The sequence below is a fragment of the Anguilla anguilla genome, chromosome 7, assembly GCF_013347855.1.
Source record: "Anguilla anguilla isolate fAngAng1 chromosome 7, fAngAng1.pri, whole genome shotgun sequence".
NCBI lineage: Eukaryota > Metazoa > Chordata > Actinopteri > Anguilliformes > Anguillidae > Anguilla > Anguilla anguilla.
The window spans coordinates 22,050,224-22,078,118 of record NC_049207.1 but is presented as its reverse complement, the minus strand read 5'-3'; the positions used below and the strand labels follow the sequence as shown (position 1 = coordinate 22,078,118).

The 27,895-nt window shown below is 43.6% G+C and overlaps 1 protein-coding gene across 1 annotated transcript; it reads left to right on the top strand.

The window, feature by feature from the left end:
* Nucleotides 1–24: 24 nt before the first annotated feature.
* On the top strand, nucleotides 25–27,895 carry c7h20orf27 (chromosome 7 C20orf27 homolog). Its single transcript, XM_035425566.1, has 6 exons — nucleotides 25–178; nucleotides 7,470–7,568; nucleotides 16,046–16,182; nucleotides 22,243–22,381; nucleotides 25,156–25,281; nucleotides 25,723–27,895. Exons 2-6 carry the CDS (start codon nucleotides 7,550–7,552, stop codon nucleotides 25,821–25,823), a joined length of 522 nt encoding a protein of 173 aa, XP_035281457.1. The 5' UTR covers nucleotides 25–178; nucleotides 7,470–7,549; the 3' UTR covers nucleotides 25,824–27,895.

The window sequence follows — 27,895 nt, the reverse complement described above, 5'->3', positions numbered from 1 at the left end:
GGCTGGGGTTAGCGTCATCGAGCGGGGTGGAGTTAAAAGTGGTTGTCACTTGGCTTTTTGAAAAATGTTTTCTGCATGAGCGTCGGGCACTGCACTGCACATTTACCGTAGACTGCGCTGGTAACGAGCCTTGACGGGACATAGCATGAACCACCCGCACTGAAACAATCTAATTCAGGTAAGAGTCGGTACGACGTAGATATATTTAATTGAATTTAGCGTCCATAAAATCGTGGAGATGACAGATGAGCTTGGTGCTAAGAATATGACTTCTACCAGCTATGTTGCCAGCATTTCATTTGCAAGCCGTCTACCGTATGATTGGTTTGTAATTTACAATGCAAGCCGTCAATCCTGTGATTCGCTTTGCAATGTCTCGTACAATAAAGGCTAACTAAAATGCCAAATAAGTATAAAGCAAGGTGATATTCATATATTTACCGTATTACCACACTAACCAGCAGGCTAGCATTTCGGAACTAGTTTTAAAAAACAAATCGCCGATGTTTGGTCATTTAACCTGACAGCTCAGTATTTAATGTGGCACTCCAGCTAAATTAGTTGTCCATACATACCTAGCTAGCTCCGAGTCGAGTTTTTAAAACCACATAGGATACTTTTATAGAACTACCTGTTTGGTCTTCACTTGTGATACCCCAACTTGTTGGGTGACTGGTCAACATTTAAATGTCACGAAAGTGAAAAGCCCGTGAGCTAAATTAAGTCGGTTGGCATCGGCGACTTGCTTCCTGCGACTAGTGCCCTCTGATAAAGTTTTTGCTGGGTAACTTAGCTGTCTATTCATATTTAGCTTTAGCTCGTTAGCCAGCGAATTTTCTGCATTGCAAGACTGAAAAGCAACAACTTCCAATTAACTGGAGTGTCTCACTCTGAGTACGAACTTGTAGACTAACATTATGAATTGTATTTAGCTAGCTATATGTAGCTAAGAGTTAGCAACCTGCCAACTAGCTCAAACCTGAGACGTTGTGATATGGGCGGCGACGCTGCGCCTGTTTCCATCTTCCGACACCGTTTGGACTCTGCTGAAATGTTCTTGGTTTGAAAAATATATACCTTGTACGTATGAGCTGGACGAGAGAGTTCAACCGTCCATGCAACATAACGTTGCTCACTGGCTGAGCCAAGTCATCTCATCCGTGTGTCCTGTAGGGCGGGCACGTGTTCTCTTCACCAAGTGACTAGCTAAATTACAGCACATCTGCAAATTCCTGTAACCTTAGCTAAGGCAGCCCTCCTTCTGAACTGAGTTTTTCATCTGTTTTACCCTTGCTATACGCCGGGTGACATTTGCCGAGTTAACTAGGCAGTCAATCTTTTCCCTGGATAGGTACCTTGCAAATAGCCTAATTTAAGATTCCCTGCCATTTGTGCACGCGTGTGCTTCGCAGGTTCTACAGTGCAGCTTTATCAGGTGCAGCGCGGAACCCGTGATGAAAATAAAATGACAATAAATAAATAACGAGAGAAAGGCTATTGCTTGCATCCTAGCATGTTCATCGATATTCTACCGCTCAGACACGGCATTACGAGTGGGTGATGGAATATTGCATGTCAGCCTAATCACAAGACGAGGCTTGTATTTGCATACTCAAATAAATAATACTCTTTTGCTTATCATTCCATCCGTCGAGCAGGTTAATGTGTACGTGATTTTAAGATTGCTCCCACAGTTTTCCGAGTCACAGTTGTCTGTTTTCTCAGGCACTTCAAAGCCAACATGGCAAGTCCTCACAAGTGGGGTTAAATCAGGTCTGAATGGCCTGATCAGAGAGAAAGCAGGATTTTGGGGTTAGGGTGCTGGGCGGCATTGTTGATCGAGAACAAAACGCCAAGTGCTTTCTATTGTTCCAACCAATTATTAGACTGGTTGCATTTGAGATATTTTCTTTGCACATTCATTCTGCTTTCCAGAATTTTCCTTCAGAAGGTCAAGGGTGTCTCCTAGTAATTTCACAGTGATTGAAGTACCATTCAAAGTTGATGAGGGGGAGGCGGTTGAAGTTGAATTAACTTTACAGATGAAGACGCATACACACACGAACAGTAAATTGGATGTGACTCTGTTTTGCATGCAGCGGAAACACCCCGGTGGCATGTCCTGTGCGCAACGGTTGGGATAAACACTGAGTAGCGCGCGCCGCTACGCTACGCTGAGCAGTGTGTCGGCGAACCTAACCAGTCATTAGAGGATAGTGCAACATCTGTAGTGGCATTGATAATCTCTATGGCATGCTGGGACTAGTGTGCGTATGCATCTGTTTCCCCTCTCTGTCCCTAGTGGGGCGTCAGGGGCAGAGAATGGTGGCTTTCATCGCACGGACAGCTAATGTATTTTTGTTTTTCCCAATGGTGTCCGCGTCCACGCCAAGCGCATGCCAGATGCTGCCTGCCAGCTTGAGAGGAATGTGATGGCTCATTTTGAACTCGGTGGCCTTATATGACGCTCCCACCAACATTTCATTACCCAGAGCATGCTGTCTGATTGGAATGGGGATATTCATGCCCACCGTAATACAGTGTGTTGATCAGTGCGCAGAACTGGCACTGTTGAGGTTTGTATAGATTGCTGTTTTTATTTTTTTTATGCAAAGAATAGGAATGTTTGTAACATTGCAGAAACCAGTAGATAAACCCACACAATAACCTCTCTTGTCATGTAGCCTGTATTTTGGCATCATCCGCTGTAGGTATTTGCATTTGTCAGAGTATTTGGCTTCATTTTTTACCAGATTGAATGCTGTTTTGAGTAGCCACACTAATGACTAGTTACTGTTTCCCCCTCCTCCAACCTATATCCATAGTAATGGAGTGTGTTAATTGGTACAAAGCCCTGTTAGCATTGAGGTTTGCATGGAATGCAGTTTTTATGGTCTTTCTCAGCTGTCAGACACATTTGCCTGTAGTCTGACGTCCTCTGTGGATGCTTGGTTTGTTTTCTCAGTGCTCCGCTATATATATATTTTTTTTTGGGATTTTATACTGTTTTAACTAGTAACAGTGATCACCCTCTCCAAAAAGCAGAGGTCACAACAAGACTCCCTTTTGCTCTGTGACAAAGAATCCAGACACTTCCCTTAAAACTTCAGCTGAATCTCATTTTAGCTCTGGTCTCATTATCACATCAAGCAAAAACACAATTGGATTCCATCTTTAACCATGAACTATTTGTGTTAAACAGTAGGTTGTACACTTTGGACTCTCTTTTCTTTTTCTTTACGATGGAAGTCACAAAGCATGATGGGAGTTATTTAATTGACCTTCGGTTTCACTGTTTTGTACCTTGGCATAATGCAGTTTAAGAACACTGAGACTGCATCAGCAAGTAGCCTACATTTGCTATTTCCAGTGAGAAGTCCCATCCTGGTCAAAATGCATGGTGCATATGTGGGTAAAACCCTTTACCCACGCTTGCTCTAATATACTTCAATCAAAACCTTTTATTATGGATTTGGGAAGCTTTGAGAGGTAGCCTATGTGACGAATAAAGAACTGGTACAAGCAAGAGTGCTGTACTCTCCTTTAAATGCAGGCTACATATTTTCCTGTTTCCAGAACTGCGTGGCCCCTTTCCTTTTTTCAGGAATACTTACTGAGCAGAAATGGCTTTAACATAAACACACTATATGACCAAAAGTATGTTGGCACCTCTTCTAATTAGTGGGTTCGGCTGCTTCAACCTCACCCATTGCTAACAGGTACATAAAATCAAGCATACAGCCATGCAATCTCCATAGACAAACATTGGCAGTAGAATGGGTCATACTGAAGAGCTCAGTAACTTTCGACATGGCGCTGTCATAGGATGCCAGCTTTCCAACAAGTAAGTTTGTCAAATTTCTGCCCTGCTAGACCTGTCTTGGTCCACTGTAAGTGCTGTTACTGTGAAGTGGAAATGTCTAGGAGCAACAACAGCTCAGGTCAAAGTGGCCACACAAGCACACAAAACGGGACTATGGAGTGCTAAAGCGTGTAGTGCTTATAAATCGTCTGTTCTCGGTTTCACCACTCACTATCAAGTTCTAGATCGCCTCTGGAAGCAGTGTCAGTACAGGAACTGTTTGTCAGGAGCATCATGAAATGGGTTTCCATGGCTAAGCAAATGCACAAGCCTAAGATCACCATGTGCAATGGAGAGGTGTAAAGCTCAGCGCCATTCGACTCTGGAGCCGTGGAAACCCATTCTCTGGTGTGATGAATCACGCCTCAATATCTGGCACTCTGACGGACAAATCTGGGTTTGGCGAATGCCAGGAAAACACTACCTGCCCGAATGCATAGTGCCTATTTGAGCTAGACCCCTTAGGTCCAGTGAAGGGAAATTCTAATACTACAGCATACAATGACATTATAGATAATAGTGTGCTTCCAATTCTGTGGCAACAATTTTGAGAAGGCCTTTTCCTGTTTCAGCATGACAATGACCCTGTGCACAAAGCGAGGTCCATAAAGAAATGGTTTGCCGGGTTTGTTGTGGAAGAACTTGATTGGGGTGCACAGAGCCCTGACCTCAACCCCATCAAACTCCTTTGGGATGAATTGGAATGTCGACTGCAAGCCAGACCTTACCGCCCAACATCAGTGCCAGACCTCATTAATGCTCTTGTGGCTGAATGGAAGCGAATCCCTGCAGCTATGTTCCAAAATAATAGTGGAAAGCCTTTCTAGAAGAGTGGAGGCTGTTACAGCTGCACAGGGGGACCCACTTCATATTAAAACCTATAGTTTTGGAATGAGATGTTCAACAAACACATATGGGTGTGATGTTCGGGTGTCAACATACTTTCGGTCATGTAGTGTATGTAATGGCTCTTCTACGGTTTAGTGTGTAGCTTCTTGTGGAAGGTTTCTTTTCCGGAATCAAGAGAATCGTTAATAATTGAAGGACAGCTCATGACCTCTATCCACTGACATTTAAATGGCCGCGATAGGGGAGTAATCCTGGGCTCCGGAGCGTCTGCACTGGCATGGAACAGGCTGCGGAGGAGGACAGAAGTGCCAGCTTCACTCACCCAGCACTTACACCTGTCCCCGCGGGTGGTGTGTGCCCACACGCCCTCCGAGAACCCACCGTGAAAAGAGGAGCCTCACTCTGAACCAGCGACTGAAGGCCTTTCTCAGGGAAATAGCAGGATTTGTTAAAACGCATGGGTTTGCCCACTTGACTGTTGTGCTTCCAAAGGCCTCGGAGGAACTCTGAAAATGTCAAAAAACCGCTTGTTCTTTTTGCCGCCTCTTTATGTGAGTGCAGTCTTACCCACTCCTCCATGGTAAAAACATTCAAATGTCTGCTGACAAGTTAAGCAGTGACGTTTGGTTTATGTATTGTACAGGTTATTTTTGAATGCGGTCGGTGGAAATGTGGCAGGGGACAGCGGTGAGATCAGAGTAGTTGTCCGTGTGCTTGGCTTCTGTGTCACATGGACCAAAAATATCAGAGGGCATGCTGGGTAATGGCCTTTGTTTTAGGCACATATTGATTTTTCTGCACCGTTCTATTGTGTCGGCCACATTGCATAGCAGACTGGATGCAGAAGAACCAGTAGACCATACTGGTTGTTTTCAAGAATATATGCAGTCCGGAGTATTGTTTCTCAGATTGTTTTGGCACCCGCTTGTGGTTTTTAAGAGAGGATAATTTTACGTTTATTGATTATAGATGGGCCTTCTTGGTAATTCAATACTCTTGTGTTCATTCCTCAGAATAACACTTATGCTCCCCACATTTGTAAGTGACTCTGGATAAGAGCATCTTCTAAGTGATAGTGATGTACTATAATTTAATGGCTTGAGGAAGGTTGTGAGAGAGGCTACATGTGAAGACAGGCCTAAAACCTTATACGATATTTATAGACATTCACAGAAAATTAAATGTTGCACACACTGTTCAGGTTACAGTGTACATACCGTTGAGTTGCCGTGAACACATATGTTTATAACATTCAAATTTCTCATTTGAACATTTTTGGCTGCTCTTTAAAACGGGTGAGTGACTGAAAATGTATGCACTCATTAAGTGCGTCATGGACATGGAATGTTTAGTCTACTGGGCTGTGTGGATTTAGGCAATTTTAATGAGGCCAGATGATATTAATGTAACTGTCAATGGGCTTCATTCATGAAACATTATCCTGTACCATACATTTCTTCTGTTGAAGATGAAGCAGAGGACATAGAATCCATTCAGGAATGGTGCTCTAATAGACCTTTATTTAACCAGGAGAAGCTACTTATTTTCGGACCTTCTGTGAGGAAACCAGAGTACCCGGAGAAAACCCACCCAAACACGGGAGGAACCTGCACACTCCACACAGGGAGGAGCTCAACCCGGAACCTCCTTCTGGAGAGGCAAATGTGCTTACCACACAAATGTCCGGTTGTGTCCTTTTTTGTCCTGGAGTAACCTTCAGGAAAGTTGACTAAAGGAAATTTTTGTTTGTTCAAAAAATGCCTCAGGGTCTGTTGACTTGGTATGAGGCAAAATAAATTTTTAATTGACAGGGTATTGTCTGTACCTACTGCCATAATCATAGCTACTCGGAGGTTGTACGTGTCTGAGAAATTGTTTGTTTTATCAAGCTGGTCCAGTAGGTTTATGACTAGAGCCGCATAATTAATGCATGACAGTGAGACAGCCTCTCTCTCTTTCTCTCTCAATTTTTCAATTTCAGTTTGCTTTATTGGCAGGATAATATAATAAACAGAAACAGTGAAACCTCAACATGCAACATGACCCACAACACAACACTCATAACAAACATATTAAAAATGAATTGGTTAGTTAAAAAAAACAACAATTAACATTAAGGTGTGAAGAACTTATGTAAACATGTATATTATTGCTTAAAAATGACTAATTCATAATAATATATGATAATATTTAGTTACCCATTCTTTTAAAATCGGTCAACAAAATAACAATTGTTAATAAATTAAACGTCCCTCATCCTGTGGCACATGGCTACATATCCGGCTGCTTGTGGGGCTGTAGGCCATTCTAATATTATTGACAATTTTTCATTGTTTATCATATTTTGGATACTGGGGAAAACCATGTTTATATTTTTAATAAAGATCTCCTTCCTTTCTTGATTTCAATATGTGTAATATAAAAGAAAATGAATCTCTGTCTCGATCTTTGCTTGTGCACTGATCACACCTGACTCACTAATAATCACACACAGGTAAGTATTATTAGTGGTTTGTTCAAGGGTGCTGTTGCCTGAAGTAAAGTGGAACCTGTTTGCCTGTGAGATCTTTTGTCTGGATACTGCAATCATATAGTTGGATTAGCCTGTACCAAACCTGGCAAATGAATAGTGAGACTATGGTATTTCTGAATCTCTCTCTCTCTCTTCCTCTCTCTTTCTCTCTCCCTCTCGCTCTCGCTCTCGCTCTCGCTCTCTCTCTCCATCTCTACACCTTCCTCCTTCTCTCCCTCCTTTTAGGGGTCCTTTTGCGGCCAGAGTTCTGAGATGACATTCAAGTAACAATGCCAGTGTCCCGCCTGCTCTAGACTGACATCAGCATGGCTACAGCGAAGAAGGGTGAGTGTCCTCATTGCACACCTCTCACTTTTCTCTCGAGTCCCCTGCGGGCAAGAGACTGCTTCACTGCTCTGCCACATTTTTTTACCAGGCTCCGCATTGCAGAAACTTGGTTCCAAGATATTTATTTGTATAGGAATTATTGTGAATTTATATTATCACAGCCGAATTCTCTCAAATTCTATATTAAATATTAAAAAGAGTGGCCAGTCATTATCTTCCTGCCTGCAGTCTTCACCCAAGAAAGGATGACAGATTTTAATTTGCTGGTACTTGAATTACATTAAACTTTTTGCTTAATTTTAAATTCCTTGCATCTCAGACCATCTGTGGAAAGACTGTCTAGCACAACAACAAAATTAATTGTCATTTTATTTGCATTTATTAATGTGGAAAATACTTATGTTTACAGCACCTGACAAGGTTTTTATTGTTAACACCAAGTGCAAATAACTGTGGTGGCCACAAGCACCAGAACAGAGCAGGCCATAGTTCAAACCTGATTGACCAGGTCACCTGGAGAAGACGTTCAGTGTGAAAATACTTTTTGCGATGCTTTCCAACTAATATGCATTGCTGCAAAAGAGAGGGAGCTTAGCTGAAATTCATGGATGGATAGATGAATGAATATTGCTAGAAATGTAGAGCTTCATTTTCATGGCTGCAAGGGTTGGGGCAGTCTTTGCTTGATATTTGTCTTGGACTCTGAAATGTGTCTTGAACTCTTGGTTGCTGACTCACCAAGTAAAACATCAGCGCATTCCTTTAAGCTGCAGGTTTATGTTACATGGGCAGTGCATGCGTTTTAGCTACAGGTTTACATTGCAGGAGGGGTTAATGCCTTTAAGCTGCAGGTTTATGTTACAGGGGCAGTGCATGTGTTTTAGCTACAGGCTTACATTGCAGGAAGGGTTAATGCCTTTAAGCTGCAGGTTTATGTTACAGGGGCAGTGCATGCCTTTAAGCTACAGGTTTACATTGCAGGGGTGGTACATGCCTTTAAACTGCAGGTTTACTTTGCAGGAGCGGTGCATGCGTTTTAGCTGCAGGTTTACATTGCAGGAGTGGTGCATGCCTTTTAGCTGCAGGTTTACATTGCAGGGGTGGTACATGCCTTTAAACTGCAGGTTTACTTTGCAGGAGTGGTGCATGCCTTTTAGCTGCAGGTTTACATTGCAGGGGTGGTGCATGCCTTAAAGCTACAGGTTTACATTGCAGGATCAGTGTATGCCTTTAAGCTGCAGGTTTACATTGCAGGAGTGGTGCATGCCTTTAAGCTGCAGGTTTATGTTACAGGGGCAATGCATGCCTTTAAACTGCAGCTTTATGTTACAGGGGCAATGCATGCCTTTAAACTGCAGCTTTACGTTGTGCATGCTTTGAGATGCAGCTTGATCTCATTGCTGGTATAAAGAGAAGGAAATTGTGGTTTCAGGTCTCAGGCCTGTGAGTTTATACTCCCCAAAGGACCCCAGTCTTCCACTGCAGGGCTGTGTGTGTGTGCGTGCGTGTGTGTGTGTGTGTGTGTGTGCGTGCGTGCGTGCGTGCGTGCGTGTATGAGCGTGAGCGAGCTTCTGAGGGACGCTGAGCACTGTTCAGGTCAGTCCCAGGCCTTTGCTGTCATCTAGGGAATAAATGCCACTTCATTTGGACTGGCAGGTCAGACAGTAATCTCATTTGCCTCTGTCCAGACCATTATATTGCTGCCCAATCCCCGTGAGAATGCTTCCTTCCCATGTTTCTGCACACTTTTGTGCATATACTGTTCATTAACATACGTGCACCTAAATGCATGCACAGAGGGCTTTAAAATAGTGAGTTCAAAAATACACAAGGCATTCGCTCATTCGCTGCTTCACAGGCTCTCTTTCACAAGCCCTTTCACCCGCTCGCCTCCACACTCCTCCACTCGGTCCGAGAAGCTCGAACTCAAGCATTTTTGCTTTGAACTCTTTGAATTATTTTCATTTATTTTTTGCTTTCCAGAGTATTGAGAGAGCACTTCTTTGTAAATCAATTTCTCTGCCAAAAGCCCAGAATTGCTACCCCATCAATATTTTTTTAAGTGTCAAATCGTTGGATACTGTACCTACAGTCTCCGCAGTGTAGCAGGTCATTGTTGAGGGTGTGCTGTAAACTGGTTTTTCAAGCGTCTCAACTGCTCTGTACCGCGAGCGATTGTTCCGCCACTTTGGAAGCCTACCAGATATTCCTGCTGCTACGCTACTCGTGTCACCATTCACACAGTCACATTAGCCTCTGTTGTACAGAAGACCTTTCAGTCCTCTGAGTCTACAAAAGGAAGTCGAGAGTCTAGTTTACCCATTTTGTTCTGCCTAGAGAAGTATCAAATGGGTTAATTGCATTCGCTTTTTCACACCAGCGCATAATTTTTTTTTTTTTAAGGGGCCCTGCAGTAAGGATTCGATATGTTGTATTTTCTTTACAGTGAGCTCCATAATGTTTGGGACAACAAGGCTTTTTCTTGATTTAGCTCTGGATTTATAAACAAAGAATTCACGTGTGGTTAAAGTGCAGATTCTCAGCTTTTATTAAAGGGTATTTTTGTACGTTTTGGGTTCCCATGTACAAATTACAACGCTTTTCATGCACAGTCCATTTCAGGGCACCATAATGTTTGGAACAAATTGCTTCCCAGGTGTTTCTGATTAGTCTGGTATCTTAGTGCAGGTATGAGAGAGCTTTCAGTATCTAGTCTTGATTCAAGGCTTTTGATTGCCTTTGGAGTCTACTATTGGCGTTTGTTAAAATTAGGCGTTGCATCAATGAAAGTCAAGGAAGCCATTATGAGGCTGAGAAATAAGACAAACAGTCAGGCATAGGCCAATCCTTAGCCTTACAAGAGAGCACAGGTGAGCTCAAGTCACAACAGGCCTGGTAGGCCAACTCTAGTGTTAATGAACAAGGAATTCTCACCATAAAGAAGAAAAACATGCAAACACCTGTTGACTTAAAACTTCCAGCAATAAGAAAGCTTTCGAGAAGAGTAAGAGCAAAGACGCTTAAATGAAAGTGAATAAAGATATACGGTGACTAAGCATGACTGAGGGTCTGGATGGAACTCCCGTTTCCTAAGTTCCAGTAAACTTGGCTCTTAAATGCTTATGCAGTTAGGTTACCCTCTTCATCTGTACCAAAACTGCTTTTAGTTTGTTGTTATTACTTGTATTAGCACATTAGCCTATTAGCGTCATATGTGAAGTGCTTAATGAAGTTCCAGGAAGAAAGCCACAATGATGCGTATTGTTGGTGTGTAAGCTTTAAGATTGAGATGGGCAGTCCAGGAAGTATTTTGCTGCAAATAAATGGAGCGTAAGGTGCAACGGAAGGAAAATAATTATTTCTCACTGACGTTTAAGTAGGAGTACTTTTGGAATATGTAAATACGTACACATTCTGTAATACACAAACCTTTCTACAGCTTAATACTTTTCCCGAGAGTCACCATTCTGTTAATTTTTAACAATATACTTTCTTCCACAGAGAAATCTCAAAAGTGAAGTGTGTGTCTGAGTGTCAGTCAGTGTAGAGAGAGCCCACACTAGTCTGGAATTACTGTTAACTCAAGTGGAGATGATATTTATGTTGGCGTTGGCGGAGATGGCATTTGCGCCAACCTCAGATTTATTTATTTTTAAGTCCCAGGTTGGGCTGGTTTTTGGGCTCCCTTTCTGATATGACCTTCAGAAGCTCAACCCATGAGCAAGGCGGGGGTATCTTTCTGTAAGTTCTGAAGATCGATGTTTCATTGTGGCATTTGCACACTGTTGCAGGCCAAGCATCGTTAGGTAAAGTAATGACTCCTATACTTGCCTCATGTTAAACCCATTAAAACAGATTATTTTTAAGTAGTTCATTATTGTTCAAATGCTGTCAAATTGAGATTGTGTTGCTCGTTTTATTGCTGCCAACTGAACTAGAAATTAGGTAATGAATCCGTGAGGGAGGAAAGTAAACTGCCTGTCACAAGGGTATGCAGAATGATGGATGAGTGTTGGCATTATTATTCGGTCTCTTTTAGTTTCTATGTTGTAGCCTTTCAAGCTGGTCTCCACGCACTGAATATAACACACACCACAAACGAGACCGTACAGGCCAGAGGCATTGCTCTGTGGCACTCTGTCAACTGCGGGCATGTAGGGACAGAGGAGTGAGAGGCCTTTTACACTACAGGGATCGATCTGGGATCGCGTTTGATAAAAATAAAAAAACAGGTGTAACTGTGGGGCAGAAATGAATCCGCTCTCTCTGACACACTGCTGTTCTGTTTCAATGTGGAAATTGAGAACGAGACGACGTTGAGAATTGGTTTGATGGTGTAACCAAGGTGAGGGGGAGCGAAGCTGTGTAGAAGTGTCAGAAGGGGGAGTGTCTCGCAATGTTGGTAGTTTGAATCCACTAACACAGTTTGCTAATCCAGCTAGCACAAAATCGTTCTCACAGTGTTGCTGCCATGTAGTGGCAAAATCAAAAAAACATTCCAGTAACACTGTGAGAACATTTTGTGTTAGCTGGCGGCCGCATTTTTCTCCCTCTCTTGCCCCACCCCCACCCTCATTCTACACTGTGCTGCCTAATAAAGCTGAAAAGGCCTTCATGAGGGGGAGATGGAGGGAGAGAACGAGATGCCGAGTAGTAGTGCTGATGGCCAGTGGTGCCCCCAAAAGACCCCCCCCCCCCCCCTCCCAGCAGGCGAAAAATGGGCATGTGCATTAGAGAAGCGAATATCCTGGAACTCGCTGCCATTGCTCCAAGGCTTTGTGCTGCACGGTGACCTTTGTTTGAGCATCGATCCAGAGAATGCGGCTAGCAGCGGATTAACAGCCTTGTCAAAGGGGTACGCGTGTCCCCGCACGGTGGTAATGAGCACAGAGCCCGAGTGACCCGAGTTCCATGGGCTGTGTCTGCACAGGCGCATTACAGCAGGTCTGCCACCACTGTACAGGCCAGCCTGCGTCTTCCCTCTCAGAAGGTCAAGACTGTAGTTTCCAGAGATGTGGAAGGACTTAATCGCATCGGGGGGCCTATTCGATGTGACCCCGGCAATATTCATGTTAAGGAAGCCCTAGTTATATCGAAGCTGCTTTTATTCATTTAAAAAAACAAAACAGAGTCTGGTCACTCTACCTGTGCTCAAAATGGCCTTGCAAAATGAACTGATTTCCTCGGTTTCTCTATTTCTCTCTTTATTACATCTACAAATGACAGCAAAGCGAGATGTTTTGTTTTCCAAACGGAGTGCAACAACAGTGCTCTCTTCCCAGATGTAATCCTGTGTTTTTAATCTCAGAAATGGTATTATGCATGTCCACAGCAAATATGGTGCAGCTGTAGTACTTAAATCCTTACTTAATGACAGACCATGACCTAAATATGAAAATACGGATGAATTATTTGTGGTTAAGCTAAAAGGCGGGAAAGGAATGCTGATTCAGTAGAATGAAATGAGGAATGAGAATAAAACAAAGCCTCACTGTGTGCTGCATCACCACTGAACTAATTCATTTTTAAAATGAGCGACAATGGAACAATGAAAGAACAATATCTTTTCCAATAAGTCAGACAATTATGTTTTATGATGCGTCTGTAGCCATTAAAGTAGCGCTGAAAAATGTGTTCCGCTTGGTTACATAATGGCTTGTTTGCTGGAACCAGTGCTGTCTGTGGAGTAATCTGAGGCTAGCGGTACTTTTGTGTGGATGACATTAAAAAAACTAAGACTGTGAAACTAATGTTGTACTTACTTTAATTCAATGGTTACCTGACACCATCCCTGCTAGGTCCATCTGACTTTGACAAGATTATCCATCATCTGTGTTTTCAGTTACTTGCCTCCATCAGCTAAGAAGCAATCCTTCAGCCTGCTAGATGCCTAGTTAGAGAAACCCTTTACTAGCCAGCTTGCTTGTGATTTTGTCACCTACCGAGAAAGCAGCTCTGTTTTGTTGTGTAGAGGGTAGATTAATAGCCACTAAGGCAAAAGTATGCAGTGTTTATTGTAAACGACATTATTATTAACCGTTGCATTGGTGACAGGGTACAATACACGGGGAGATGGAAAATGTGAACTGGGAACTGGTTGCTTCGTATACAGTCCCTGTCGGTATTATTTCTGATGCCATCGCTGGCCAGAATATTTAAATGGTAGCTTCCACGAACTTGATGTGTTACTGTGCAGTTATAATATGTAAGTAGGATCCTTTGATGTAAATTACTAGTTAAAAATTATATATATATATATATATATATATGTATATATATATATATATATATATATGTTTGTTTTATTGAAAGGGCAGATGTGTTCTTTCATTGGGAGCATGTGTTAATCGCCCATTTGTCTTAACTGTAAATATATTTAAAGTGTAATGCTAACTTCACAGGAGTATAACTGGTACACACCCTTTCCTGAAACAAACCGCTGGCACTGATCAGGCTCCTCCCAGTTCCTTCATCTTTATCTCTCCCTCTCTCTCACTCTCACACAAACACACACACACTGACTGACTCTCACACAAACATGCACACACACACACACACACAGACACACACACGCACACACTGCTCACCATTTCAGTGGGAGTACTGGTATAAATCCTCTCTGAAACCTTGAACTTGGAGAATAAGCACATTGCACATGTTTGTAGATGGCCTATTTGGGGAAAACCTTAACGTTTCCATTTTGGGAACTATCACACATTGCATAAAATAATGAAACACAGCGTTTGGCCTTATATAAACTTCAGTGTCTCTGTGCTGTCTCTGTGATATTGGATTTTTGGTGTTTGTGGATGTAGCTGATCAAAGCTGTGTGCGTGAAAGTACATTTTGTTCTTAAAGCCGCAGACACAAAGAAAATCGATAAACACTTCCCCTTTCTCTCTGGCTGCCTGTTGATAAAGCACTTAATAAAACTGCCACTAGAAGACCTTAATGATGCTTAACAGGGTGTTTGTTAAATCAATTGGTTACATTTACTGCATTACACTTTAACCAGATTAGTAAATTAGATGATAAATGCAGCTCAGGTCAAAAGCTGCGGTGACATGTTTATTTTATTAATTTATTGAATTAGTTGTTACTACTGTGGGAAATTTTCAGAGGAGGTTTGTCCGGGGCAGGAAGAAAGATCAGAGAAATGATTTTCCCAGAAATGTGAGGCCAAATCAAAAATCACTGTCGAGAGAATAATGGCCATTATAATATAATTGAAATGGGATAATTTTCTTTTTCAAAAGCGATTATGAATGATTGAGTTCCCACACACACACACACACACACACACACACACAGAAGGAGATTGCTGTGTGGGAGGTAATTGGCCGTGAGCTGTATTGTGGCTCTTGTGTGTGCAGTAAGAGCCCATTTCAGTCACGGCACAGGAACCCGGTACACTCCGTCTGGGTTTTCTGATCTGATAGGAACCAAAGCGGCCGCCAGCGTGGGTGTTTCATTTCCTATAAATAAAAGAAAGAAGAACGCTTCTCTTTTTTTAATAAGGGAATTTGCATAGCACAGTTATGCAACGTCGTCTTTAACCTCCAATAACCGCCATTCTCAAAATTAGTGCGTCAATTTACAGTCTGCTACAGGCAATAGACATTTATATCATTTAACATTCAGGATGGTCATAAATGCTACTGTGGACTTGAATAGTAATTTGACTGTAATGATATAGGACACGGTCCATGTGCGTAGGTTTATGATATAATTTAATAAATAGTGAATTAATAAGTGATTATATATTATGAGTGATCTGCCGATAGTTCTCCAGGTCTTTTAATGGCAGCAGAGGGGGAGCGTTTTTCAAATGAGCAAAGTAACGATGCTATTTCAGACCAGTCCAAGAGACATTGGGCTCACCACCCGGGCAAATACCTGTAGCTTATTCTAACCTACAACATTTTCATAATTTCAATTTGTCGTATGATCTTGGTATTTGTGTTTAGAGGTAAAAACATGATGTGTTTAGAAAATAGTGCAAATTCATCACTAATTGGCTAAACTGCCTCTGTGCTCTGTCACCTGTATATTTTGTTCCTGTAGGCCTTTTCTGTTTCCGACTCATTAACTGTGTGCTGTACTGAAACTGTGTCACTCAGTCTCAAGTTTAATTGGCTAACTTGCCCTTTGTAATGAATTGCATGCCCTTGCACACTATAGAACAACAACCCAAAAAAGTTCACATAAAGCATTTTTTTTCATCACACCCTGTTCTTTGTCCATCTCTTTCATTTCCCTTTGCTTGAATGCCTATTCTCTGTCTGCTGCCAGGATTAAGGAAATGCAAGGTCTTCACCGGTCTGTTGGAAGTCCTCAGGGTGCCAGGATTGCCTTTTTACAGCATATCCTGTGGGTACAGGGATCACTTGAAGTTGACGGTCAATTGCATAACCCGTGGGCTTAATTCCCTCGCTGGTCTTCTGTGATCTGGATGTCCTCTCTGTTCCTCCTAGGCTCGGCGTCGAAGGCGGGAGGGGTGCGCTTCTCCGAAGAGACGGCCAGTGCCCACTCCCATGTCCATTTTGACGAGAAGCTACACGACTCCGTTGTCATGGTGATCCCAGAAAAGGACGGGAACTTCCTGGTCAAGGTTGGTGGTTGTTGAGCTGGACGCAGAGCACAGGAGACACCATTTCCCTCTTCCTGGGGACCCGCGGTTGCGCAGTCACCATAACCAAAGACGGGCCGAAGAACCTGGAACTGTTGTACTGTGTGTTTTCTATTGGCTCAGAATGTTTTTGCATCAGTGAAGGATATTTTAGATACTTATTTTCTAATGACCTGCCAGCTTTACCTGAAGTGTGTTTTCATGCTTTAGACCGCAAACCCCTGAAAGCCCTGTTTTTATTACTTTTATCAGTGTGGTGTAATTTACAAAAACCAGCTGAGGGTGTTGTTGAAATGACAGCCGAACAATGTACAAATTTCCTGTGCTGAGCTGCTGAGACTAGCGTTGCAACATCACAGATTTTCCACCAATCACAACTTCTGCCATCATAAAGACAAGTCGCAAATATGTTGTCATCTGGAAATAGCGGTTTGGAGGATTTTAGGATTAAGGCTTGCAGCTGTTGTAGTGTTTGAAGTATGAGTCCTCTGTTCTTTGTCTTTTAAAGAGGTCTTTAACAATCTGTCTTTCTCATCAATACACCAGTTTTAGAATTATTCACACTATAAAATATAATGGGAACTGCCGATGTCGACATCACAGGGCACTTGCCTAATTCAGTTTTCTGGACGTGTATTGTTATGGTAATTCATAAAATAAAATGGGCCGACAAAATTGAAAACACAATGCGCTCTGCTGATCCAGAGGGCTGTTGGTTGCTAAGCGGCAACTTCTTCCCCTCTGCATCTGATCACCTGCACTCGGTCATGCAGTTTCAATGCCCCCCCCATCTTTAAGCAGTTTCAGGGCACCCCTTTTCTCTTTTCTGCTGCTGAGTCACGATTGGTCAGTAGCAATCCATTGCTGCGCTGCTGATCTCTGTGGTCACGCAGGTATATTTGGAGAAAATTATTTTGTGCATGGGTCACACACTAAACCACAGGCATGTCAAGGAGCACGCATTCACACAAGCCCCATTTCTCCATCCGCCATTTTGGATTATCAATGGAATGGATGTGCTGGCAAAGTGACCCTGCCCCAACCTGGAGTTGAGATTCTGTTTAACGCATGCCAAGTGAGCAAGCTCTGACATAACATTTGCATCATATTTACATAGGCATGTAGCATTTAGTGCTTTTATCCAGAGTTACTTGGAGGATTGCTGACATGTAGGTTTAGGCAGGTATAGTGCACTTACAGCATATTGCTTAGTGCCTCAGCATGGAGGAATCTAAGGATATACAGAGGATATATAAGTAGCAGATGGGTTTGAGGATATGGTGTTCGATGTACAGCGATAGGCTGTGCTTAGCGCTCAGCACTAATTGAGCCAGGGTGCCGTACGAGCAGGTGTGTTTCCAGTCTGCAGTGAGATATGGACGCTGACTCAGCAGGCTGCATCACACGCTCCCATCTGCACATTACTCTGGTGAGGGTCAAGCAACTCAGACGACAGAGCTTCATTTCCTGAAATCTGGGTTATCTACTGCAAGCGTGGTAGTGTTAATGGCAGTGTTTCTACCTAGTCTATCGTTTCAGAACCTGCCTATAAAAGAGGGTGGTGTGATATGTGGTGTAAGGTTGGTAAGGAGGGCAGTTCCATAATCTACGCCATTCTGTATGCGGTTGACCTTGCGGTTTTGCTTGCATCATTTTTACTGCCTTATATTAAGCCCACAACAGTTTATTGCAATGAAATCGCGTGCCTGCTGTATCACAGTAAGCGCCTGCCATTATCTTCACGTGACGATTGGTTTATAGGCTCACTCCGAGTGAAACCGGCGTGAGATCTGCGCAAAAACGTTACAGATTTTCCTTAAATTTGTCGTCAAGAGCTCTCCTGTGGAGATGGACTCTGGGCAATATGCAGATCCCGGTTTATTTGGAGAACTGTAACGGAATGGGTCATGCCAAGTTGGCATGGGTCGACCCTTTTACGACGTCAATAAGCTGTTGGGCAGAGAATTGCTTATCAACTATTCGTATGGATCGCTGCAAAGCCTCTAAAACAATCCTTGATACTGCTGTGTTGTTTGTTTAATATTGCATGGGGGAAATAAAACTAGACAATAATCATTACCGTAGGGCTGCCTGGCCTGACATGCTCTCCTGCTAGGATTGATTTTAACCGCATGGCAAAGGAAAAAAATCTCCCTTATCTCTTTTAATCTCTCAAATCTACACTGAAGGTTTAGCATGTGCGCCAATTTAGTCTCTAAAGAATCCTCCTCATATCTGTCCAGCCCGCCCGAGAGACAGCAAGAGAGAGAGACAGAGACAGAGACAGAGAGCGAGAAACAGTGGGGGCGACATAGCTCAGGAGGTAAGACCGATTGTCTGGTAGTCGGAGGGTTGCCGGTTCAAACCCCGCCCTGGGCATGTCGAAGTGTCCTTGAGCAAGACACCTAACTCCTAACCCCTGGCGAATGAGAGGCATCAATTGTAAAGCGCTTTGGATAAAAGCGCTATATAAATGCAGTCCATTTACCATTTACCAAACACACACAGAGACTGAGAGAGAGAGACAGAGCAAGTGATGCAGAGAGAGCGTGTGTGCGTGCGTGCGTGTGGGTAAGGGGTGGTTCTGAGCTAATCCCAGTTTGTTTTGCCTGTTACCTTGGCGTATAGTTGTGGGGGTAGGGCACAGTCCACCACTGGAGTCATCCATGGTTGGATCCATGCCAAGACTCATTTCATATAAGGAAAACAGTGTTTTCACATAGTACACTGTTTAACCAAGCTAAGGCAAGGCCTGTGCCATCCCCGCTTGAATACATCAGCCTGCTGACCTGCGCGATCATTGGTCCAGAGGATCCCATTTTCCGCACAGCTGAGAGAGACAGACACGCCCAGCTGACGCAGTGCAATGCGGAGGGCCCTGCTGAGTGAAACGCACACTTCCTGGGAGTCGGTACTGGGTCACTGCAGGACTCCCAGCCGCAGTCTGCACTGGAGGGGTCCGCATCATCTTCCAGGCTGCACAGTACTTTAGCTGAATCTCTCACCTTGGATGCCCTGCAATGGATTTACATGAGAATGAGAATAGCACATGCTGTTTTAGGGCTGGCATGTGCTTCAGTCACATTTCCTGTCATTTGATAGGCCAGGGGAAAGCATTTCACACCACAGGTAATTCGCAGTATAAAAACAAAAGGCTATTCAAGCGCTGCCCAGTAACTCTATACTTCAGAATGACATTTCCTGTCATTTCGGTTCTCCGAGCGCCACTTTGCCCGCAATAGCGTAATTATACGTTACCCGTCCCGAGCTTGCACGCTTTGCACTGAGAACAGAGGAGTTGAGACCGCAAACGTATCTGCTCGTCAGGCGATGGTTTCTTTCACAGTCTGCTAATCCGCTCTTGAACTCGCGCGCTTTCACTGGTAATTGAGCCGATAGGCACAGCCTTGCACTGTAGCGGCGTCTACGCGAGGGAAACAAAGCAGGTTGGTGGAGTGATTAAGTTTTGTGCAGGGAAAGAAGTGATTAGGAGGCGGTGCGGAAATCAAGAGCAGCTTGTGTGGGAGGCGGAACCGGAGCCCGTGCAGGCTCAGATGCTGACCCGCTTTCCCTGCTTTCGCTTTTTTCAGTCTGTGACTAAGAGTTCTGCAAGTTTTGAGAGAGAAATTCCTTTGAAGCCAGCAAGTCCCACAAGGAGCGAGAATTTCTTTCTCACACTCTCGCACTGTCTCTCTCGCTCTCTCTCTCTCTCTCAATTCAATGTGCTTTATTGGCAGGAAATACACATGGTAGATATTGCCAAGAAATGTACAAAAACAAAGTTTTGTAACAGTACAAGTAATGCATTAACAATAACGAATACAGTTATTATTAATTTTATTATATAATTTTTTCAACTAAAATAATAGGAATAATAGTATTTTGACAGTAAACTATAAAAAATAAATAAATGAGCTTGTCTTTGTCTTTAGTGTCACTCACTGTCTCAGGCTGTGGCAGCCAGAAATGTATTGTGCTGCCAGAGACATGCATCTACCTTCCTCTCCTGGGAGAATGGGAAATGTATCATCTTCAGGAAGATTTAAGAAATCTGGGCACATTTGCGTAGTTTTATGGAAGAACATGTCTCTTTCTGCATATTTCGTGCATGTGAATTGAAAGTGTTTCTCTGTCTTGACCTCTTTTTGTTGGCACTGTGATCACTTCCTTTCCTCTTTGGGAAGCCAAGTCTGCCGGTGCCGGCTGATCTCTATGACCAAACTGTGCTCCCTGAGCCTGTACATTGAGTATTTTTTTAAGTTTTGTATTTTTGACCATGATTAGGTAATCTGCCAAAATGTATTGTCTTTTTAGAGCCATATAGCAATTAAGTTTATGTTGTCTGTGGGTTTGAGTGTTCCAATGGTTGATATAGTTTTCTTTATGCTGTGCTATAATTGGATTTACTCTAGTGGTTTTTTGGTGCTGTCCTGAGGCTGATTTGTGTTAGTAAGTGTAAGTGCAGTAAGCCTCAGGGCCAACTGACTGAGGGGACTTCCTTCCGTGCTCAGCTCTTGGCATTTCGGGGTTTTGTAATGGTAAGAGTTGGGGTCGTTGTGGTTTAGATGTTGCCAAAACATAATGGCTTTCTCTTTCAGTTCACACATAGCCAAGTTGAAACTTCCTGTAAATAAGTTGTACTTATTTAGGCCTGACAGTTAAATCATATAGGATCAAATGCAATAGAATATTGCATTTGATCCTATATTAAATCTGTATTCATTGCCCTGAGATCTGGGTCTTTTCTGAAAAATAATTATTCTTTTCTTTTTTAGTTACTCAGGTCTGACAGTACTACTCAAGCTGATCCAGATTCCGCTGTAGCCCTTGTTCTGTAGGCAACAGCAGAACTAGGTCATCTGCACAGAGAAGGAATTTAATTTCTTTATCATGTAGAGTGAGACCAGGGGCTGTTGATTGTTCCAATATTGGGGCCAGTTCATTGATGTCAATGTTAGAGGGTTGGACTTGGTTTGCATCTCGGTCTCACTCCTCACCCCTAAGTGAAAACTTCTGTGAAGAACACCAGTTTCAAGAAGTTTGTAAATGCTTTTTGAAAATCTACAAAGCAAGCAAATAGTTTTCTTTTATTTTGATTGACATAATTATCAATTGAGGTGTGTAGTGTGTAAATGTTGGTAAAAATCTAATTTGACCATTACTCAAGGAATTGTGTTCATTAAGGCAGTCAAAGATTTGTTATAATGCTACAGAACACCTCCCCCTGATCACTGTTCACACTAATACCTTGGTAATTATTGGTGTCAAATCTGTCTCCACTCTTAAATATAGGGGTTATTAGTCATTGATTCCAGAATTCATGGACGTTTTGATAGTGATTCAGTTCCAGTTTGTTGCTGCTGTATTTTAGCATCTCATTGAGGATCCCATCAGGCCCACATGCTGTTCCTGATTGGAGGGCCTGTAGTCTCTCTCTTTTAGCTCCTTGTCAGTAATGGGGGAGTCTTAGGGATTTTGGTTGTTTTGGATAATCAGTTCTAGGCCATTTCGTTTTTCACTGATGGAGGATTTGTCTAATTTAGTAGTATTTGTTTATAGAGTTGTTCAAAATGTTCTCTCCATTTTTCTCCCTTCTTGTATAGCAAGTTCTTCATTTTGATTTACGTTTCCAATTTTCCCAAAACAGGTTTGAGTTTATGGACTCCTCCAATATGGTCCGTTGTTATTGTTGTTGTTGTCTCTCTCTCTCTCATATTTGTGTTTCCAGCAATACTTGCAACTAAAAGTATAATATTAGTGCTGTATTATAGAATAGATGTAAAAATCCATAATCTCTCTCACTCTTTCTCTCTCTATCTCTCGCACTCTCTCTCTTCTGTGTCTTATGGGAAATACGATATTAATCAAACATGAATGGTGTTTATATATTAGTTTCACTTGCTTTTTTTAAAAAGTGAACAGAGCAAACTGTCAGTAATCCTTGTCTGTTCTCATTACATTCAGTGTTAACCCCATCTGCAGTTTCCTTAGTGATTTTGTCATTAATAGAGTGCTTTTTCTGACCTGTGTGTGTGTGTCCAGGTGGGCTTCCTAAAGATCCAGCACAAATACGAGATCATCTTCACACTCCCCGAAGTGCCCGCCCTGGGCAAGGACGTGTGCCCCGCCCCCGTGCCCAACCCCCACCTCCGAGTCACCGATGTCAAGGTGGCGCCTGAGGGTACGTCCTCGGTCGCTGGACCCCCAGCACCACAGATACAACCCCAGAGCAGATGCTTATCACACAGGGTCCACTGAGAAAGTGATCTGTGAATCCAGCCAGTGTGGGTGGTGCACTTTCTCTTTGTTTTGGGGAAAAAAGGCGGAGGGTTCCTTATTATGATTATCTTTAATATAAAATGAAGGAATTCTTAGTTTCACAAGGACAGGAGAATATGTGAAAAGAACGGGACATTCAGCCCATCTGAGCTGACCATGCACCTTCAGTCTAGACTATCCTGCACTGCATTAAGCCTGGACTTGAGAATGTTAACGACAGGAACGACAGGCCCAAATATGGACAGGCAGAGGTGCCTGCGCAGACTCTGGAGGCCGATTGGACGTTGCTGCCGCCGGGGGCGTTTCTCCGTTCGTTGCTCGAAGGGGCTAATTTGTCATGGTTTGAGCTGGCCTTCAAACTGCGCATTGGAGAGTGGCTCCGCCAGGTGCGATTCGTTCGGCGCTACGACAGCAGCCGTGCGCTGTAAACAGATGCTGCGTGCCACGCACGCACGCGCGGGAACAGGGGGGCAGCTTATTTGCACTTTGAAGTAAGACCGGCACCTATTAGCGTCCGATCGCTTTCGCTCGGACAGTTAGGGACACGGCCTGAGGCCGTGTCTGCTTTCCACTGTTCATCTGATACTTTTTGTAGGTCACTAATGCAGAGCCCGGGCTATCTCTCTGTTCCTGTGAACCCTGTTTGAAAATGTCCAATCTGTCCTATCCCTTGATGTAATCAATAGTTCTGTTTTTATTCTGCCATTTACAGCACAATCCGATGTTCACACAGCACTTGTGAAGTGCACAGGGAAACAACATCTAATATATTCAAAAGCGTGACACTAAACACATAATTGTACGTTAAGATACTAATCATGAACAGAATTGAAATTTAGCCTGCCTTTTAAGATGGTTATTAATTCAGGTAGTCTCAAGGTGACTGTGGACCCTCCAAATTGAGTGTAGACATCACTTTTATGAATGCCTGGATGATTACGACTCCTCTGCTGTGACAGCCAATCTCTCAGTTGTCAGATTTTATTTTATTTTTGAGGTGACTGACATGTACTCAGACGTCTGAACGATGGCTTGAAATTCATACGAGAAAAGAGCATTAATTACAGGTGAAAGAGAATTTACGAAGAGCGGTAAGAGGAACAGAGTGTGTGTAGGAAGGGAAACAAGGCAGACTCAGGACAGTACCTTGAAACTGACCTTAATTTTCGCAACCTTTGGTGAGTTCACCCAGCTCCCTGTGCGATTACCATTGACATGTATAGTACATACAAGATAAGCTACTTTGTCCTCACCCTTTTTCTCCCTGGCATTGTGTGTTGTTCGCCTGAGCCAGAGTTATGAGAAAATACATAAGCAGACGGTTACAAGCAGAAAAGGGGTGTTTTCAGTTGAGAGGAGTTGAAAATTGATCAAGCGAACCAAGGAGACAGAAGCTGGTGGTGGCAGACAGCTCATCTGGCTGCTCGGGATGGAGAGAGGGTAAAAGAAGCTGCTGGCTTCTCTGGTCTGGTTGATGAGAGAGGCGGAGTATTCGGCAGAAAGAGAGCGCGAACAGGGAGCTGGAGGGAAAAAGTGAAAATATGTCCCTGTCAAATATTAATGCTGCTGTTGTAGTTTTTAAAATACCTTTTTGGAGGGGACAAAAAAAAAATCAAAATGGCAAGAGGAGAGAGGAGGAGTGATTGGAAAAACTGTAGGCAGTTGTATAGATTTCCATGGTTTCCCTCCAGCAGAAGGCAGCTTGGCTCTTGTATAGGAGATTGCAGGACTAAAACAGGACTGCAGAATTGGGGAAAGCAGAGTTGGCGTTAACGAGGCTGAGAGCCAGAGTCAGGAGAAGATGTACGAAATGAAAAGAGTGAAAGCAGTGTAGCAGTGTTGACGGATTGATGGACTTGGAGGAATCGGTGTTGAAAAGAACTGAGGAGCCGTTTTGAGCCCAAAGAACTGCGTCTGAATTTGGTTGGGAATGCGAAAGGAGGCAGTTTTTTTGTCTGGGAAGCTGAGGGAGAGAGGAAGAGCTCAGAAATGGTGCTGAGAACAGTTGAACAGGCAGCCTCTCTACCATGTGTATCAGCTGACCTAGAGGGAAATCCCCCGTGTGCTTCAGCCACTCTCAACCCTTGTTTCCGGTCACATGGGTAGGTATATTTTTCCTATGAAGATTATAGACCATACCTATGCCGTCACCACCCTCAGTGGCGCCCTGGGTTCAGAACCGCACTGTGCTGTTTTTGTTCTATGAACTTATGAACTTTTATTATTGATGGTATTTATTTTATTTGTATTTGTTATTACTGTTATTTTTTAATTCTTTTTTTATTTTATTGTTGTTTTAGATGTATTTTGTTGGCTCGTTCCCTCAATGTCTTCTGAGAATTAAATAAAAAGTTTGAATATATCAATGTTAATGACAAGTTATGTCAATATGTTTTTGTATTGCATGGATGTACCTGTGTTCCCGATTATGTTTCTGTTTCCAGACAGACTGAAAAATAATCTCCTCCTGAAGACAATAATGCTATGGCCTAACCTATAAAAGTCAGTTTTGCATGTATTAAGGTGATGGACTTTGCAAAGTTGGCAAGTTGCCCTGGTAGTCTTTATTAACCCCACGTATTTGTCTCCCTTGCTTCTCTCTTTCCCCCTACCCCTTTCTCTCCCTTCTTTTTCTGTCCTCCGTCTCTTTCCACCCCTTCACCCTCCCTCCCGAAGGTGGTTTGAGAGTCACCTGCGAGTACATGGCCCACCAGGAGGGGGTGCTGCAGGAGGAGATGACGCTGGTGAGCGAGAGCAAAGAGGACGCCTGCGTGCGAGTGCGGGTGCACGCCCGAGTCATGGGTAGGTGCGGTCTCCACGCCGACGAGCCGTAGCATGAGCAGCAGCCCGTCAGGGCCCGGGAGGGATCCGGGATTGTTTGGGGATAGAAGTCGAAGACCTGTAGGTTACATTTTCTGACTGTTATAATTAAGCATCTAGACTTCAGGGTAAAAGGGAAGCGCCTTCCGTTCCCATGACAGGAGTGTCAGGAGTTGTCATCAGCCTGGCCAGTCATGTGCTGTGCTATGCTGCCCTCTGGTGGTTATGCTGTTAATTTTCTGAAATTATTTTCTGCCTGGAAATAAACTGTAGCCATGGTTGCGTGACATTGCTTGATTCCTTTTTAGAAGAGGAAATATCGCTTCTGCGCACTCTGTGGTGGACAGGCAGTCACGTAGTTGACAGGTGATCCCAAGCTCCGCCCCTGCCTGAAATTGACTGTATGTTGTGACCTTTCTGTAGATCGGCACCACGGGACACCCATGCTGCTGGAGGGGGTGCGGTGTGTGGGGGCGGAGCTGGAGTACGACTCAGAGCACAGCGACTGGCAGGGGTTTGACTAGCCCCGCCGCTCCCCAGAATTCACAGCGCGCGGAGTAGCCCCCTCCCACACACACACACACACACGCATGTACATCCCGCATTACACTCAAACTTCCACAGACACCTCGCTTACACACCAGTACTTCACAAATGCTGTAGTGCTTGTACACGTAATCAGAAGAGGGGAATTTCTGTAATTATTATTTTGCCTACAATGCTGAGAAGGAAGTGATTGGGGAATTTTTTTTATAGCCTTTTCTTCTAGTTATCTTTTGGAAGTGAATGCATTATAATGAATCTAAAATACCTATATTGTAGTTTGATATTTTTTTAAATTGTGGTTGCGTTTTCACATGAGCTTTCACCTTGAACTTTGTATGGGTTTAGCTCTCTTATGTCCATTAATTCGCCAGTTTCTCAGTTTTCGTCGACCACTAGGTGGCGGCCAAGCTCAATCAGTAAAGTGTGGGAGTCTTGCATATATGCCTCGTAGTACTGGCCTGCTGTTTCCTTAGCTGCCAGCAGGGGGAGAGTGGAAAAACAATCAGTGCTAGTAGTAGATGGGCAGATCACTGCCCTCTCATCCTTTTTTTTTTTTTACATTGTCTGCCCATCTTTCTTCGCCCATGGTGTCTCGGTCCGTCAGAAATACTGTTAGACATGGTGGTTCAGACAAAAACACGAAATGATGTGTGTGTCGATTTGTTTTTGCCGTCGCATGTGGTGCATAACCTCGGCTTGTCGCCTGAGAAATGTGCTTTGCAAAAGTGCCTGTTCCTTCCACCAGAGTTCTCCACCTGTAGTCCCCCTGCACCGTGCCCTGGCCCAGGTGTGGGCGTGATCCTCTGTCTACACCCAACAGCAATGGGCTTATTTTTGTTCATTATTATTGTTTACTATAAGCTTGACAAAGCAAGCTTTTACGCCTCTGTCCCGTCGAGTCTCATTGAGAGCTCAGCTTGTCAGGCGGAGTAGTTTAGCGTGGAGATTTCAAGGACAGCCTCGTAGTGCCCGTGTCCGTGCACCCATGTCAAATGCACTTTTGTAAGTCGCTTTGGCTAAAAGCATCTGCCAAATTACTGCATCGTAAATTGTTTCCACTGGCAAAAAAAAAAAAAAAAAACACCACTTTAAACACAGCAAATTTCACCCTCTCTTCCAACAAGCGCCGATCTGTAACTCTGTGATACAATTTTGACTTTCGGGAGTGCTGTGCTTTTAAAAACTGGGGGTAATCCGGTGCCGAAAGATTTATAGAAATGGCAGAAAAGTAAGAAAAAATTGACAGCTGGCAGTACTAATGATGTAACTGCTGCTTTACTACTGCCAAATAAATGTAATGTTCTATTTTCGAAATCAAAATTTAAGCGCTATTAAATCACATTGTTGGCAGAGTGAGACTCTCCTGCCAGTAAAGGGGTCAGAAGTTAGCAAAGTACTTTTTCTTTTCTTTTCTTTTTTTAACAAGTTGTTTATGCACTTGTCTGAATACGGACAGCGTGCTAAAGTCTGCACTGGAAGAGCCATGACCCCCAGGTGAGCATCCGGGGAGGGGGTGGGGGGGGGACCACACGCATGCCCCCCAGAGACCACGCCCGGGACACTCCGGAAACCGCCGGAAACCGCCGCTCTACGGCCAGCGCACTTACCGCTTCCTCTCCATCTGCAAGCACCGAATGTTTCCTGGCCTTAAAACGGAGGAGGAACGTCCCTTTTTCTTAAGGGGTGTAAACGTTTAGTTTTCGCTGAGTTTGTATGTTTACGTGCCGCCGACGCGCTGCCATTTCTGTTTCTGCTGAGCCTTCCCCGTGGACGATTGAAAGGGGGATCGGATTACTTCGATCAATGTGATGGAGGGGGGGGGAGACTGACTGTGACCTGCTATAGCTGCCGGCGCCCGGTAGACGTGTACTGTGAAACGGTGCTCTCTTCACCGGGCAGTGCTGTCGGTGGAGACGAGCACCATAAAGCCTCGTGCAATCGTGTCCCTCCGTCTGAAAATCTGGTGCAGGCGCTGCATTCTGTCTGTCGGACGCTGTCACACTCCTGTTTCCATCGCCAGCTTTTTAAAAATAAAAATGTTCAAAAAATA